At 44.0% G+C, this 16466-nt stretch overlaps 1 protein-coding gene across 3 annotated transcripts in view; it reads left to right on the forward strand.

Moving 5' to 3' along the window:
* The window catches only part of SENP5 (SUMO specific peptidase 5), a 35335-nt gene that overhangs the window by 10129 nt on the left and 8740 nt on the right, over positions 1-16466 (forward strand). For all 3 annotated transcript variants that reach the window (XR_014526386.1, XM_083504104.1, XM_083504105.1), the window contains exons 2-6: positions 1467-2995; positions 5264-5369; positions 5512-5659; positions 9638-9685; positions 10303-10380. Coding sequence is in view for 2 of the 3 variants with exons in the window: in XM_083504104.1 (XP_083360230.1) it covers positions 1498-2995; positions 5264-5369; positions 5512-5659; positions 9638-9685; positions 10303-10380 (1878 nt within the window). In the remaining variant the exon portion in view is untranslated. The remainder of the gene's footprint in view (positions 1-1466; positions 2996-5263; positions 5370-5511; positions 5660-9637; positions 9686-10302; positions 10381-16466) is intronic.

A 16466-nucleotide genomic window follows, 5' to 3' on the forward strand; every position in this document is an offset into this window, starting at 1 on the left:
ATAGCTAAACCTATGCACTAATAACTAATTAAATACAGCAATTCTTGTAAATCTTCTTTAAATATACTAATTAATTACTTGAAAAGAATAACAGAAATCCAGTTCTTTTCAAAAGCACATTTTAATTTTAATTGGGCTATTTAAGCAGACTGTAACTTTCAATCTAGCCCCTTTGCTCTGTAGTTGATGCTTCCTATTTTTGTTTATTTGTTAGCTCTTTTCTGAACCACCTGCATAGTTTAATTAAAAAAACAAAAATGAGATCCAACACAATCTCATGTCCTGTCATTCTTATTAGGGTCTCCCCCCCTTTTTTCTTTGGAAATTGGCATGTCCACCACATATGACAATTTCTGTTCTTTTTTCTGACTGCTTCCTAATTCTGTTTAGCATATTTGGGTTGTTTTCTCCTTTTTAAAATAATAATAATAATAATAATAATAATAATAATAATAATAATAATAGTAATACCAGTTACAAATAGCCTGCAACACTGTGCAATTTTTCACTGTGCTGAAAAAATAAGACTGTTCAAACTGGCTAGGGGTGAGGTTATATACTACATAAGTATTTGCATGGTGTTGCCTTTCACAACCTGGTGCACTCTAGAAGGTTTGGATCACAGCTCCCAGTTGTGCTGGCAGTCTGATGGAAGCTGTTCCCTCCAGATGAGGAAGGCTGGAATAATGCCTCAGGTGTTGGAAACACTTCACAAACAATTTCTCAGTAACCCTGCAAGGTAGGCTAGCATTGCTGCCATATTGCAGATGGGGCCATGACCCTGAGCTTAGTGGCATTTTGAGGACACCTGTGCCTGGGATGAGAAACTGTCCTGTATTCCTAGCCTCTGCTCTCCCACCGGATCTTAAAGGAAAAGTAGCTTATTTCCCAACATGCCTTTCTCAAATTTTCCCATAACCTCTTGCCTTCCTGGCAGCACAGTAGGCATCTGGTTCATAGCTGTCAACTTTTCCCTTGTGAGAAATCCTATTCAGAATAAGGGAATTTCCCTTAAAAAAAGGAAAACATTAACAGCTATGATCTGGTTTGCAAAGGGATGCAAATACACATGCAGAATTGGGGGCACATTGGCGACTGGAGGAATAAGGAGTGGCTCAACAAATTGGGGCGGAAGTCAAAATTTGAACCATGTCAAGTGTAGCTCTGGTGAAATGGGCATCTTTAACACAGATCAGTAAACAGGAGAGACTTGAGTTCTTCTGCATTGCACCGATGAGCAAGGGTGTGGTTGCCTCTCGTCCAATCAAACAGCAAGTTTTTAATGACCAGGAAAGAAGTCATAGTCCCTGGTATGTCTCTGCAGTCTTCCTCAGGAAACTTACCTTGCTGCATGCAAAAAACGGGTTCTGAACAGTTTGTGTTGCTGGAGGGCTTTGAATGATGGAACTTTTTAAGTTCTCTGTGGTGTAACTTGTTTCTTTCTTGTGTTTCCTTTGCTGTTGCAGCTGCACTTCGAGATCATAATGCAGCAGAAAAATGAAAGAGCATAGGAGAAAAATACAGCGGAGAAGTCGGTTGCTGGCCGGTTATCGAAAATGGACGGTGGGATTTTGGGGGCTGAAGCAGTACTGCTTCCAAAGGAACCGTCTTTCTCTACTTAAAGGAGGGAGGCGAGGCACTTGGACCTCTGTGAGCCTGAAACAAACGAAGCCCTGCAGAAGCAAGAGTCTTTGGCTCCAGAGGAAGTGGGCTCCTGAAGTGTTCCTAAATGCAAACCCCCAGCAAGTTGTACCTTTTGAAAACTGCACCTTTCCACAAAACATACACAGAAGCTTTTTTCCTTGGTGCAAAAGTGGAGGACCTGTTACAGTGGCAGAGGAGCTGGGTGGCACATCCTTTCACAGCGAAGAACTTCTGAATAAATTTTGCAGTTTAACGGTTGACCCAAAGCCTTCTCAAAGCAAGCAGCACAGCACCGAGACCAGCAATACTACCTTCCTGGTAAAAGAGGATGGTCTTGCTCGGCAGGTGGGCGAGAGCAATAACAGTGGCGTTGAGGTTCTGAACAACTCCAGAAGGAAGTGCTGCTGCCAAGGCCTGGAGCAAAATGGAACTTGTGACCTCCTGACGATTAGGAGGAGGCCTAGATTTAAAAGGTGTACTTTAAAAAACAGATCTCTATTTATGATGTATAAGAAACTTTCTGCGGTCAAGTTTTGGATTAGAATCGCGAAATCTCGTCCCAGGTTTTGGAGAGGCAAGACGTGCAAGTTGAGCATAAGGAGGCCGAGCTGGGTGGAGAAAGTAAGCAGAGATTGGCAAGAGGACCTCCGCCGAGGAGTCTCTGGGGCCTCGCTTCCCTCTTGGAAACTGAAAAGTAAATCTCCCTGGAACCTGTTCAGCTTGTCAGATATGAACAGTCATATGCCAGGACCATTGATTGAGGAGAGTCAAACACACCTGCCTGACGCCTGCCTCACCCAGGGCGCACGCTTGCCCTGCAGGGAGCTCCATTACAAGGAACTTGCGCCCAGAGACCAAAATGGCATCGCTGAGCCCTGCGTGCCGGAGTTGCATGGAGCAGAAGCGGCATGTGGAGCACAGCCTACTCACAAAGAGGAAGCGCAGAAGGCACCCGCACTGGACAGCTGCCCTGATAGTTTCATCTCTGTGACGGAGAAAGAAAGCTCGGTTTTAGGTCCAGGAGATCGAGGAACGAATCAGTTTACGGGTGCCGGCGAGACAGTGCTGGGGCCCTCCAAGGCAGATTTGGGCACAAACGACGGCTCTGCTAATGGGCCTGCTTCCGTGGAGCTAGCGCAAAATGAGGACAGTGGTCAGATGGAGGTGGAAGGGCCCATGAGCATGGACGTATTTGGCGCAGAGCTCTTAGATCACCCGTACTGTAAAAGCCCTCATGATGAGCCTCTGAGAGGAAGCACAGGACAGAAATCAGGGACCCAAAAGAGTGGGAAAAGAAGCAGCCAGAGAGCTTCTTGCGTCACTGACGAGCAGTTGGCTGTGTGGCTTTGTGGTATATAGCAACACTCTTAATGCTTATTGCTGGTTTTGTTTATTTATGCTATGAATCTGGGTGCTGTCCCTGTAGATTATAATGACATTTTATGCACTGTTGTACTTCTTGCTATATTTATTGTGGGTTTGAGATTAGGATGTTGCACACACAGCAGTTCAGCTGGCCTGTCCTTGTCATTCTTGTGATCCTCCAAGCCACGTACTGTGGCTTTTGCAGGAATGCAGCGAAGCTCTGGCTTTTGCTTGCCTGTCTGGGTTTGCAAGAGCTGCAGTCTTAGTACCTAATGGACCTTAGTAATGGCTGCTGGGCTGTATTAAGCTTGATGGGTTACAGATCGTACAGGCCTGCCCTTTGATAGTGCAGTTGCATGATAAACCTGTGGGTTGCAATCACAGTGCATTGGTGGTGGTGTTTCATTTGATGGGCTTGTTATGGGACGAAATTGAGACTGGCGCAATTGGGGGTTGGAGCCAAAATCAAGAGGCAGTTTAACTCTTCAGAACGCTTTGTCTGCTTATTGTGGCCCCAGTTACTTAGGAGAACCCAGACTGGAGGCTTAATCTCAATACATGCTAGAGTTGCCCGTCTTCCATATTGAAATAAGAATCTGAGTGCTTAATGAGATGGGTAATGAAAGGAGTGAAGCTACAGTGGTGCCCCGCAAGACGAATGCCTCGCAAGACGGAAAACTCGCTAGACGAAAGGGTTTTGCGGTTTTGAGCTGCTTCGCAAGATGAATTTCCCTATGGGCTTGCTTCGCAAGACGAAAACGTCTTGCAAGTTTGTTTCCTTTTTCTTAACACCGTTAATACAGTTGCGACTTGACTTCGAGGAGCAACTCATAGAACGTGGTGTGGTAGCCTTTTTTGAGGTTTTTGAAGACTTTGGTGATTTTTGAAGCTTTTCCAAAACTTTTCCGACACCGTGCTTCGCAAGACGAAAAATTCGCTAGACGAAAAAACTCACGGAACGAATTAATTTCGTCTTGCGAGGCACCACTGTACTTGCTGACTGTGAGCTCAGGAGATCTGTATCCCTTGTACTCACCTCTTGGCAGCCCAGTGTAGATTGGGCTGTTGGTGTGTCCTTAGTGGTATCCATCTGGCACAGGCCAATTCCATTCTGGAATGCAGGGGTGATTGAGTCCTTGGCTTGTAGCAATTCCTGCTAGAAATGTTCCATGGTGTCGGTGGTTACTTGGCGTGTACAATGGGTTTAAAAATATTTCTCCTTGTCACAATGTAAGTAGAGGGTCCCACAATTTTGAAACTGATTTGGTGTGCATTCCCATGACTCTATTCTCTGAACATCTAATAATAATTAATAATAATAATTTTTATTTATATCCCGCCCTCCCCAGCCAAAGCCGGGCTCAGGGCGGCTAACAACAATCAAATAAACAATCAAATAATAACACATCTAATTGATTTGGGTTGATTTCAGTCAGGGCCAGTATAGCACCTGTCCTGCATTCAGACCCTGTAGGCTTCTTCCCCTCCCTGCAATTATCCCCAACTGGTCTTTCAAAATTTAAGATGTTACGTTTCGAGAAACGCAGTCTGATTGCTGCCATCTAAAGGGCTGCGTATTCCACGTTTATTTTTTGTCCATCTCTGCCTCAGCGTAACGGTATGCGAACAGAACCGCAATTTCATCCAGATGTTAGGGGTATGTATCTCTTCTCCCAAGCCATGTAATGTAAATTGATGATGTGCTGATTGGAAACTCTTTCATCTGCCTAGAAATGCTATATACCAAAGGTGCAATTAATTAAGCACTACAGCTGTGTGACACGCCCCTCCCCCCAAAAAAAATTCGTTTCACTTAGGCTGCAGGAAGCCTCATATCTGGGCAGAGATTGTAGCATGCTTCTCTTTTGGGTTGGATTTAGGATTGGGTTGGGTTTAGGAATATCAGGTTTATTTTAGGCAAGCCCTAGAAACCATTTTATGCTTTTTGCTCTCTAGGAGGGACTAGGGTGCTAAGTCCTTCATGAGTGCATGCTTGCTCTCCCTCACAGTACTACAGAGACACTGTGGCTCTGCAGAAAGTGTATGTCTATGCTCATTTGAACAGGGGTCCAAGTCTGGGACTTGTCATTGCGTCGTTGTCAACCTTGTACGTCAATTTTGTACTGTTCCCATTCTGACTTGAAAATGGGTCGTAGAAACTCAACCATAGAAATAAGTCACCTGATTCCTATGCAACTGCTGCTCCTATGCATACTTTTTCTTCTTCAAAAAAACCCCTCTCTCTATTTATAAGGATTCCTAGATGAAGTAATGAAGAAATATGGCAGTCTAATTCCACTCTGTGAAAAGGATGTTATGGGAAGATTAAAGGAAGTCTTTAATGAAGACTTCTCCTATAGGTTAGTAGCTATCTCTTAATTCTTCGCTCTGCTGATTCACCTTCCGGATTCCACTGGCTCCCTATGGCTATGCAGAGCTGCATATCAAATGTGCTGGGATAACTTCACATTGTCTTATCTCTTTCTCGGCTGCCTGTTCCAGAAAGCCATTCATCACCAAGGAAATCATGAAGTATCAGACGAGGCATCCCAAATCTTCCACTTGCAATTTCCGAGTCTTCTATAACAAGCACATGCTGGATATGGATGATTTGACAACGTTGGATGGTCAGAACTGGCTAAACGATCAGGTGAGAGCAATTGCAGGTTCTGCTGCTTAAAATGGTGCCTTCAGTCACACCATCGTGGTCCTGTTGCCTTGCTTCCAGGTTGAAGGGATGTTGGGTTTTCTTTGGAGCAGGGTGGAAAACATTAACCTGCTTCTATACTGTCTTCATGGATCTTGTCCTTATTGTGGGGAAATGAGTTCTAGAGTATAGAAAAGGCAAGGGTTATCCAGTAGAGGCGTCTGCAATGCAAGAATTCACTGATCTTCATTAACGTCTGTTAAAACTCCCACCCAAGGTCATCTTTTTTTATTAAAAAAAAACTTTTTAAAAAACACATTTATTCAAAAGTCTCTCCTACCCAGTTGGCATACTGCTGGAAGGGTGTGTGATTTGGGAGGAAAGGAACCATTCAAGTCCCTACTAATATAATTGATTGGTGCATGTTTGTGTGTGTACATTCAAGGGTGTTCCTAGGTCCATATTTGTCACCAGAGGTTCAGGTGATCTCTCAAGTGAGGAGCGCCTATTATCAGCTTACATGGATATACCAATAACCCCTTTCCTGAACAGGGTCGGTTTGGCCACTGTCATGTGTGCATTAGTTGACCTCATGACTGGTTGGTCCTATACAGTGGTACCTCTGGATGCGAACGGGATCCGTTCCGGAGCCCCATTCGCATCCAGAAGCGAACGCAACCCGCGTCTGCGGGTCACGATTCGCCGCTTCCGCGCATGCATGTGATGTCATTTTGACCGTCTGCGCATGCACAAGCGGCGAAACCCAGAAGTAGCACGCTTACTTCTGTGTCGCCGCAGCGCGCAACCCGAAAATACTTATCCCGAAGCTACTTCAATCCGAGGCATGACTATTATGGAATGCCCTTCCGTGGGGGAGATAAGCCAGTGGATATCTGAGTTGAGTATGAGGAAGTTAAGACAGGATAACCTCTCAGCTTCATTGGAGTTCATCCTAGTAGACCTTGTTATAGAATTGCCCCCTTAATCTGGTTCTGGGTTCAAATTGGTTAGATTGCTATGGTGTAAGTAAGTGGCTTGATTTGTACAGAACTAGACTGTCTAATTAGAATTGGAATGCTGGGTTTGAAACATGTAATCCAGGCTAGGATTAGTGCATCCTTCAAAATTTGCATTCTTACTTAGCGGAATGAGAAAATGAAGCTTGCAAAGATGGTTGACTGCAACAGTAGAATAAGACAAAATTGTAAAGCAAATAACCATGACTGCTTCCTTCTCATACTTGTCTGCCGCATTCAGTGGTGATTCGCATCGCTGCCTAAAAATGAGATTTGAAAATTCTCTAAGACAAGATGTGAGCATGGAACTCGCTCTGTCGTCTCGGTCTAGGGGGAAAAAATATTTACATCCTTACACCCTATCTTGTGTGGTCAGGTCTAGATTCCTGTTATACCAAATGCTTTTGCATATTTGTGGAAATCTGTATACAATGTAAAATAGTAGCCTCTTTCTGGATTGAGAAGAGAATTTCTGCTTCACAAAGGACTCTTCCCATCTGCTGCATATCAAGCCAGTAAGTAATGTGTCCAGCCTTTGAAATGTGCCAGACGCACTTTGCACCTGGCAATCGGCCACTTGTGACCAAGTGAAGATGCCCGGGTGCCAGGATGGTGCCTGACGTCTCCACCGTCTGGAGGTGCATGCCTGGGGATCCTTGGATTTTGACCGTTTCCACGCACTAGCAACACATCCTGTAAAATTTTATCCATTATATTTTATCTGCACAATCAGAATGAATTTCAGAAATCAAAAACTTGTATTGAAAAATATGACTTTTGAGCTGTCTGGCCCCAAAATGGCAACTAGGCATTCTTTTTTGCAACTGTAATCCTGGTTTAAGGAGGCGTTTGGTGTCTAGCTTACACAGTGGTACCTCAGGTTACATATGCGTCAGGTTACATATGCTTCAGGTTACAGACTCAGCTAACCCAGAAATAGTGCTTCAGGTTAAGAACTTTGCTTCAGGATGAGAACAGAAATCGTGCTCTGGTGGCGCGGCGGCAGGAGGAGGCCCCATTAGCTAAAGTGGTGCTTCAGGTTAAGAACAGTTTCAGGTTAAGTACGGACCTCCGGAACGAATTAAGTACTTAACCAGAGGTACCAGTGTATATCTGAGTTTCTAACACTGCATGTGTCAAATCTGCTACAATACACCCACAAAGTCATTTCCCTCAGTGCCAGGGTGTAACTGCAGGTCACAAGTGTCCCTTAATCTCCTTGGATACATACGAATATGTTAATCTTCACTGAGCTACCTGACTTAATGAAGAAAGGCTCAATTAGATCACGGTTTTCTCAGGTCTGGCTCTCTGAGCTTCATAGAGGTAAAGCTGTGCATACTACAGTGGTACCCCGCAAGACGAACGCCTCGCAAGACGGAAAACCCGCTAGACGAAAGGGTTTTCCGTTTTGGAGGCGCTTCGCAAAACGAATTTCCCTATGGGCTTGCTTCGCAAGACGAAAGCCCATAGGGAAATCTCCGGGACAGCGGGGAAGCGCAGCGCGTCTTCCCCACTGTCCTCGGACCTCGTCCCGCCGAAGCTCCGATGCTGGGCGGCAGGGGGGGGGGGAAGCCTTCTCCCGCCGCCAGGCATCGGAACGAAGCTCTGATGCCGGGCGGGGGGGGTGAGCCTTCTCCCGCCGCCGGGCATCGGAACGAAGCTCCGATGCCGGGCGGGGGGGGGGAAGCCTTCTCCTGCCGCCGGGCATCGGAACGAAGCTCCGATGCCGGGTGGGGGGGGGAAGCCTCCTCCCGCCGCCCGGCATCGGATGGCTTTCCTGAAGACTTGGGGTAGGAGGAGGGTTTTCCTTCCCACCGCCAACATTCAGAATGCTGTTCTGAATGTTGGCGGTGGGGAGGAAAAACCCTCCTCCCACGCAAGCCCCAGGAACAGAGGGAAAGCGCTGCGCGCCTTCCCCTCTGTTCCCGTACCTGTCCTGAAGGCTTGCGGTGCGGAGAAAAGCCCTTCTCCGCACCGCCAGCCTGGCAAGCGGTTTCCCTAGGAACGCATTAATTGATTTTCAATGCATTCCTATGGGAAACCGTGCATCGCAAGACGAAAAACTCGCAAGAAGAAAAAACTTGCGGAACGAATTAATTTCGTCTTGCGAGGCACCACTGTATATCTGGTCATTCTAAGAATTACTGTGCAACTTTAAGAATTGGTGTGTGGGTTTGCTTTATTTGTTGGTCTTCCCTCCTCCCCCCAGGCTGCTCTTGTGTTGTGCAGTTTAGATTGTAAGCCTGTAAGTAAGTTTGTACTAATCAGATGTAAGCCACTCTGGGAGCCCTTTTGGTTGAAAAGCAAAGTTAAAATGCTTTAGATAAAATAAATGAAGGACATAGCAGCGTTGTAAACGTATTCCTGAACACATTGTCTATGTGAATGTAATTGGAGGAAGAAGAACTGCCTCTGCCATAGAGAACAGAGCCATATTCCCCTTCTTTTTTGGTGGAAAAATGTTGGGAGTACACTGGTACAAAACGAACATGTGCTTCTTTTTTTAAAGAGCAGAAATCACACCTCTTGCAAGATGGAGCGAGCTGCCATTTGGGGCAGTCTCTGTTTTAAATCTGGCACTGTGGGTGGTTGGGATTCCAGTCCTCACGGTTGCAATCTTGTATGTTTGGGGGCAGTAGCTGCTGCAGTCTCAGAAGCTGAAAAGGTGGCAGAATAAACCTCCAGAGAATAAGACTTTCAGTCTCCAGCGTAACTCATTGCTACTAGCAAAAACAGAGTAAATTCATTCATTCTAAATGGTTCAGGTTGAAGAATTCAGCTTTCTTTGTTGTTGGATTGTGCAGAATCTATTTTCAATGTGCAGTATATGTATCCTGGCTTCTAGGAATGCATTCAGAGAATGACCAGATACATTGAGCATTGCAGAGGAGTGATTCACAAATATAATGTGATTTTCATCCCTAATAAAGTTTCAACTTTCTTCTTCTCTAAATTCTTTCAGATTATCAACATGTATGGCGAGCTAATAATGGACGCAGTCCCTGACAAGGTGAGCTTCTTTTACTTGGTTCTGTATTATGCAACAGTAGCTCAATTGGGGGGGAAAGGTGGCTTAAAAGTATTAGTCCTAAGGGGAAATGGAGAGGGGCAATTATGGGGGCAGTTATTCCTAACTTTGCACAGGGGGAGGGAGTAGTCAATCCTTTAATCTGCTGGCTGTTTATTTACATATGAACTCCACTCTACAGCACACACTGGCTATGTATGGACATTCGTCTACTATTATTTAATTTATATATTGCTTACACACCAAAATTTCATGTAAGCAGTTTACAGCTGTAAATCAACACATAACCGAGAGACACAATAACAAATCCACTGGAGAATTAAAACACCCTTAATTAAAATATGCAATAAAACAAGCATAACAAAACAGTTAAAATAATAAAATTGGACCTTCAGAATCACACAGCATGGTTTATGAGCTGAAGCTCCCCTCCTTCACTAGTTAAGAGGTTTTTACTGTGGTATAAAAATGCTCTTAATAAAATAAACCTTCCTTAGTTGGGGTGCAGCAGATCTTGCTTTGCATTCAGCTGGAGTTCATTGTGCTAGAACTGGAGGCTTCGAATGTGATCAGTCATCGACCTCTTCTGCCTTTTGTAGGTTCATTTCTTCAACAGCTTTTTCCATAGACAGCTGGTAACCAAAGGATATAATGGAGTAAAACGATGGACTAAAAAGGTAGGCTTCTGTGTGCTCTGAAAGCCCTTAACAGCTGAGAAATACTGAACTATTTCGAAGAATGAATTTGAAATGAACGCCCTGTTTATTAAAGGAACAGGACAGGTGTATAGCTAAATTATCGGGCTGGGTTCAAGGTTCTTGTATTAATTTCCAAGACCTTAATCTGGGTCCGGGATATCATAAGGACCATCTGATTCCTTATATTTCGTCCCAGTCAGCTCGTCCCCAATGACTCAAATGCATGGCTCATAATTATTAGACACATTGCATTCATTGTAGTGGATGTGAGCCTGTGGAGCTCCTTCCCAGCTGAAATTAGACAGGCGCCCTCTTTGCAGAATTTCAGGCACATGACTGAGACTTCCTTGTTCCAGCAGGCATCTTAAAGTAGCATTTGGTTTTATGATGAGTTTTTATTCTTTTATTTTTTAATTCAACTTTATTTGTTTTTTTAAATGTACATAACTTAGAAGGGTTTAGGATTAAATGACATGTAAATGTCTTAAATAAATGAGTGTCTTTGGCTGCTTAAGATAGATCTGAGATGCTGTAGTTTCCTGATAAAATACAGGTTTTGCATGAAAGACGGTCCCAGGCTCGGCTGCAGAATATACATAGCCACGAACCAAAAGCAGAAGCGAGGAAAGCATCTTTGTGCTAGAAGTGCTGGTTGCAAGCATCACACATAGCTGGGGAATTACCCTCCGGCATCACTGACCTAGTGGAAATACCCTTCCAAGCCCCAAATAGTAAACTTGATAGTGCAGAATAAACCCGCCCAGGGAGTCTTTGCCAGATAGAATGTTCCTCTCTAATATGGCGGATGGAAAAACCTCTGGGTAACAGGAAAGACTTTCTATATCCAACTGAGTTGACTGATTAAAATATTTAGAGAGGTGTGTGAAAGAAAGACAGAAAGAAAGGGTCTAGCAAGCTTCAGGATCGGAAAAGATGGCCTCCTTAGAGTATACAGCCTTGGCTTTTGTTCCTCAACCTACAGGAAGCTCAGCAACTCAGCACTAAGAATTATATATGGAGCCATGTAGCAAAGTGTTTGGGCTGAAGTACTCCAGAGCATTCTAGGTGTTTGCTTAATGTTTGCTTAAATCACAACAACAACAACAACAACAACAACAACAACAACAACAACAAATAATAATAATAATAATAATAATAATAATAATAATAATAATAATAATAATAATAAATTTATTATTTGTACCCCGCCCATCTGGCTGGGTTTCCCCAGCCACTCTGGGCGGCTTCCATAGAAACCAAAATACAGTAAACTATCACAGATTAAAAACTTCCCTGAACACTGAAATGGGCTTTGTTTGCAGAGAGGCTTAAAGTAGACTTGAGATGTTTATTAAATGTTTATTTAAGGCACATCCTTAAATCTTGGAAATACTTCAGAGTGAATAAAAGCAGGTTCCTTCTATCGATCGATCAATCAATCAATCAATAAGCTTTTTATTTTATTATGTAAAAATACTTTTGTTTCTTGAGGAATAACTTACATTCAGATTAATATTAGCAAAGCTAGCCCTGCCGTTAAACCATAAAGCTAATCAATGTCCCTACCAGATACGCTGAGACTTTTCTGTGCGAATGAAGAAGCATGTTGATCATTTCCAAAGTATCCTTTGTACTTGGTCACTTGGAGAACGGAGTTCGCTATCCTTATGTAGGCAAAATGGCACCATCTATGTGCAAAATGAAGTACTGTCAGGCTTTGGGAAACTTAAGGCTTGCAGGTAGGTAGCCGTGTTGGTCTGCTGTAGTCAAAACAAAATAAAAAGATTCCTTCCAGTAGCACCTTAGAGATCAACTAAGTTTGTTATTGGTATGAGCTTTTGTGTGCCTTCACACTTCTTCAGATATCTGAATCTTTTTATTTTGTTAAGGCTTGCAGACATACGTTGCCTTTAGGACTTAAAGTGGGGGAGAGACTCCAAAACATCCAGCAAGAACTGAGCTTGCTTGGCTTGTGTGTGCAATACTGACTGTTGCAGGGGGAGGAAACCGAGGTGGAGGCATAAAAAGGAGTGCAGCTGGTTGGCACAATGAATGAGAGCATTCTGCGCTCCCAACATTTTTTGTTGGTGGGGCCCACTTCTGGAATGTCTTGCCCACTTTCGAAACATAGGGTTGTATCCAATGTTTGCCCCAAATCAAAGTCACTTAGCGGTAAACTTGTGCCGCTCGCGAAATGTTTTATTCCAGCGGGACGTCGTTGCGCAAGAGGATCGCACCAAAAGGTTGCTGGTAATTTCGTTGCGCAGTCTTGTGGAGCAAGTTCCACAATCCTCTGCAACGAGTTTCTGCTATTGCAGTGGTTGCATTGGCGTCCTCTGCTCAACATTAAAACTCACCTTTGTGCGAGTCGACAGTAAACATTAGATGCGGCCCATGGGCACTGTATATTGACCCTGTGAAGACAGGGTTGCTCTAACCTGCCCAGTGACTCTCAGGCCTTCCTTCAGCCTGTGCATAGAATTCTAGAGCCGGAAGGGACAGCGAGGGTCATCCATTCGAGCCCCCTGCAGTGCAGGAATCTTTTGCCCAGTGTGGGGCTCGAACCCACAGCCCTGAGATTAAGAGCCTCGTGCTCTACCAGCTGAGCTATCCCAGCCTTTGATCACAAGCACTAGTTCGTTTTGCTGCTCTGTTTCTGTGAAGACAGGGCTGGGTCAGCCAAGGCAGAGTGAAGCAGAAAGAAGCAGTGCTGGAAGCAATAGGCAAAGTTTTAGATAAGAGCATAGCTTCCTTTAAAAAAAAAAAAAAAAAATTATTGGGTTTTCACATTTTATATAGACAAAGACAAAACACATAACACCAAAACAGACATAAAAGACAACAAACATGTATAATTCCCAAAAATCTTATTTTCTAACCCTGGTCCTTGACTTCCCCCCACCCCCTCCCTTGCATCCCTATTCCCAAATTTATGTCAGCAAGTTAGCGTTTCTTTCCATCTTAATATTAATCCTTTTATAAAAACAAAAATAAATTTTCCCTAAGTTGGACCCCAATTCTCTTCCCTCGATTCTCATTTTTTCTTGACTAGTTTTCTTATTAACTAAACCCCCTGGTCTTGAGTGTTGTTTCAATTTAAATGCTTCCCTCCCTCCCATCCCCGCTTTGCGTCCTTTCCCAAAGCATGTCCAAAATAACAGTTTTTAGCCTGGATTCCGCACATCCGAGGCTCTCAAATCCCTTTCAGTCCCTCTCCGCCAGTTTCGTTGGTAGCCCTTTTTGTCGGTCATCAGATCTCGAAAGATTTCTTTAGCGATCAATCCAGTCAGTCCATAGTCTCTTCCCATATTTAAAGACAACTGCTGAAAAATTTCCACAAGGCCTAAGTCTTGATGATAGTCGAAATCAAAGTCTATGTGGAGGCCCCATTTGTACTTCTTTATTTCAAATTCCTGAATTTTATAAACTCCCAGGGCCTCCACTTTCGTCTTCTGTATCTTTCGTAGGCTTAAAATGGATTTAATCCAGTAGTCTCCTTGCTTGTGTTCTCCAGATGTCGGCTTCTGGTTTGTATTTTCCCACATAACTTGTTCTCTTTCTTGTTTTGTCTTTTCCTCTTCTTTATTTATTATTTCAAATTCAGCTGTGGGTTCCTTCTCACTCTGGTCCTCATCACATTCAGCAGAACTACTTGTTTCCAAATTCAAGGTCATCAATTGTTCAGTCATAACTGTAGTCTGCTCCTGTAAGGTTCCCACCAGTACAAACATCCTTTCGATTTCTCTCAGTATCTTTCCACCCACAGCCATTGTAATTCCACAGAGTTCCCCCTAGAGGGAATCTGGTTACTTAATAGTCTTTTCTCCAACAATCCTCTGTCCTGTTATTGTTTCTTTGTTTCCCCCACTTTTGATTCAATTGTAGCTCCTTTTAATCCGGAGAGGTCTTAAATAGCAATTTTTCCACTATTAACCGTCCATTTGACAGCTTTGACAGCTGTCAAATTCTGCTCCTCTGTACAGGCTCCAAAGCAGGTCGCTCCCGGGCCCGGGAGGGAGGGTTGTTTACCACAAAACGAAGGCTCTTCCAACACTCCACTCTCCTGCTCAAATTTACCTTTCCAAATCTTGGAAGTTACTGTCTCTTTGAAACTCACCCTTTACCGGGTAGGCACTCCAGCTTAGTTCATAAATCGTTGCTCTGGATCTTCTGCAAGGGGGGGTGTGGGGACTTCCTTTTAGCACACCCCCCGGTCGTCTCTAATTCAGAAGGTAAAATTTTTAAAGTTCGGTTCCAGATTACTCACGGGTTCTTTTTTTTCAGTCCAAATTTCAAGGAAGGAAGTCAGCGCTCTCCAGTTATGGCTCGCGGCTTCTCTCAGCGGCGGTAGTAGACGACTCTCAGTGCCGCGCCGTCCCCCGTATCCCCTTTCGCGGATCAGGGGGGGCGCTTAAGGCACCCGCCGAGTCTTCAGTCCGCAGGCATCCGCGCCTGCGGTTTTTAAGGGTCCCCGTGTCGCCGGCACGGCAAAGACCCATCCACCGCTGAGCCGATTCCCTCCGGAGCTCGGAGGGAATCCGCCATTTCCAGATCGCGCCAACCCGGAAGTCTCTAAGAGCATAGCTTCCTACAGTCCTCCCCTTAGCTCAAAACTGATACGGCTTCTTTTTGATAAGAAAGTCTCTCTATGGGGATATTTTAAAAGTATGCCCTCTGTAGGTAAAAATGGAAAGTGTTCAGAACTGTATGTAGAGTGCAGCAGGTGTAAATGAAATTGTTTTTAGTTGATAACAAGGGTCAAGTAGTCACTTTGTCGGAAGCACATGAATTATCAGATGGAATATTGATTAAATCAATTATTTAAGTCAGCCTTTATTTTTATTTTTGTTAACTTGAAATTGTCTTGTTTTTGAAACCTTTGCACCCTCTGATGCTGTCACAATTTTGTTCCCAAACTCTCTTTGAGGTTCAGCTGTCTGTTGTACTTCTGCTTTGGCAAAAATGTGATCTCCTCAGTAGCTACTGAGTGTGATCTCTTCCATCCCTCCTCCTTTTCTTTCTTTCTTGTCTTTCTTTTTTGAGATAGAAAGTCAATCCTCTTTTGTAAGGATTCATTTAAAACGGGGCCTCATAAATTGAAATGTGCTGTTCTGCTTCTTGGAATGGGAAGCTAAATTGGATTTTGTTACTTAGCTTGCATACTAGATCTCTGCTTTTGTTTTGTTCATGCCTTGTGCAGCATTTCAAAGTCTGCAGCAAACATCTGTTTCACCTGACTGAATTTTAATTAAACTTGGGGTGCATTCGCTTTCCATCTTTTGCCCCAGAATAAGAGTATCTGATTTTTGACGCTTGTGATAAGATTGCTCTCACTTCTTCCTCAAAGCAAATGCTAATTCTCACCATGACCTCAAGGAGCTTGTATATAAGAATGGCTAAGGTTAAACTACACACCAGGAAGCCCCCTGTTCAAATCTCACCTCAAGCCTCTTCTTTTCAGCTTATGTGCCCCACCTGCGATATGGCAGTGATACTGACCTACCTTGTAGGGTGATTGTAAGGACTTCACCAAAATAATGCGTGCAAACAGCTGCAAGTGCTCTCTGCAAACGCTAAATATTACTCCCTCCTTACATTTTAGCGTAATCCTCTGAGGTGGGTCGAGCAAAAAGATAAATGGTTCACCCAGGTTTAGAACTGAGACTTCCTACATCCAAGCCCAGTATTTTATAGTCGCGGAACCTTAGTAGTTTGTACCTGGTTTTTCTACTTCCCACACCTTTTTGTGGGAACGGGTGTCTTAATTGGTTGCTGAGGAAAGCACCTCCATTGCTTTGGACTGAAGCAGTTTCTCTTAAGTGAAAACAGCAATGTGGCAACTTGCCTCTGGCCATTCACGAGTTGGCACCTTGGGTATTGGGCAACTACTTCATGGGATGTTATGTGCTTGGTGGGGGCCTTTCTGCTGCTCCCACCACATGGGCAAGGGTGCCTGCCCTGAGAAATTCCTTGTTTCAGGCTTTTCTCTGCAGGCACAAGAGCTAGAAAACAACCTTGCAATAGCTGAGAACACTAGAAGTGTACCTAATTCTTTGCCTTACACA

The sequence above is a fragment of the Podarcis liolepis genome (assembly GCF_965112155.1).
Source record: "Podarcis liolepis genome assembly, chromosome: 5".
Classification (NCBI taxonomy): domain Eukaryota; kingdom Metazoa; phylum Chordata; class Lepidosauria; order Squamata; family Lacertidae; genus Podarcis; species Podarcis liolepis.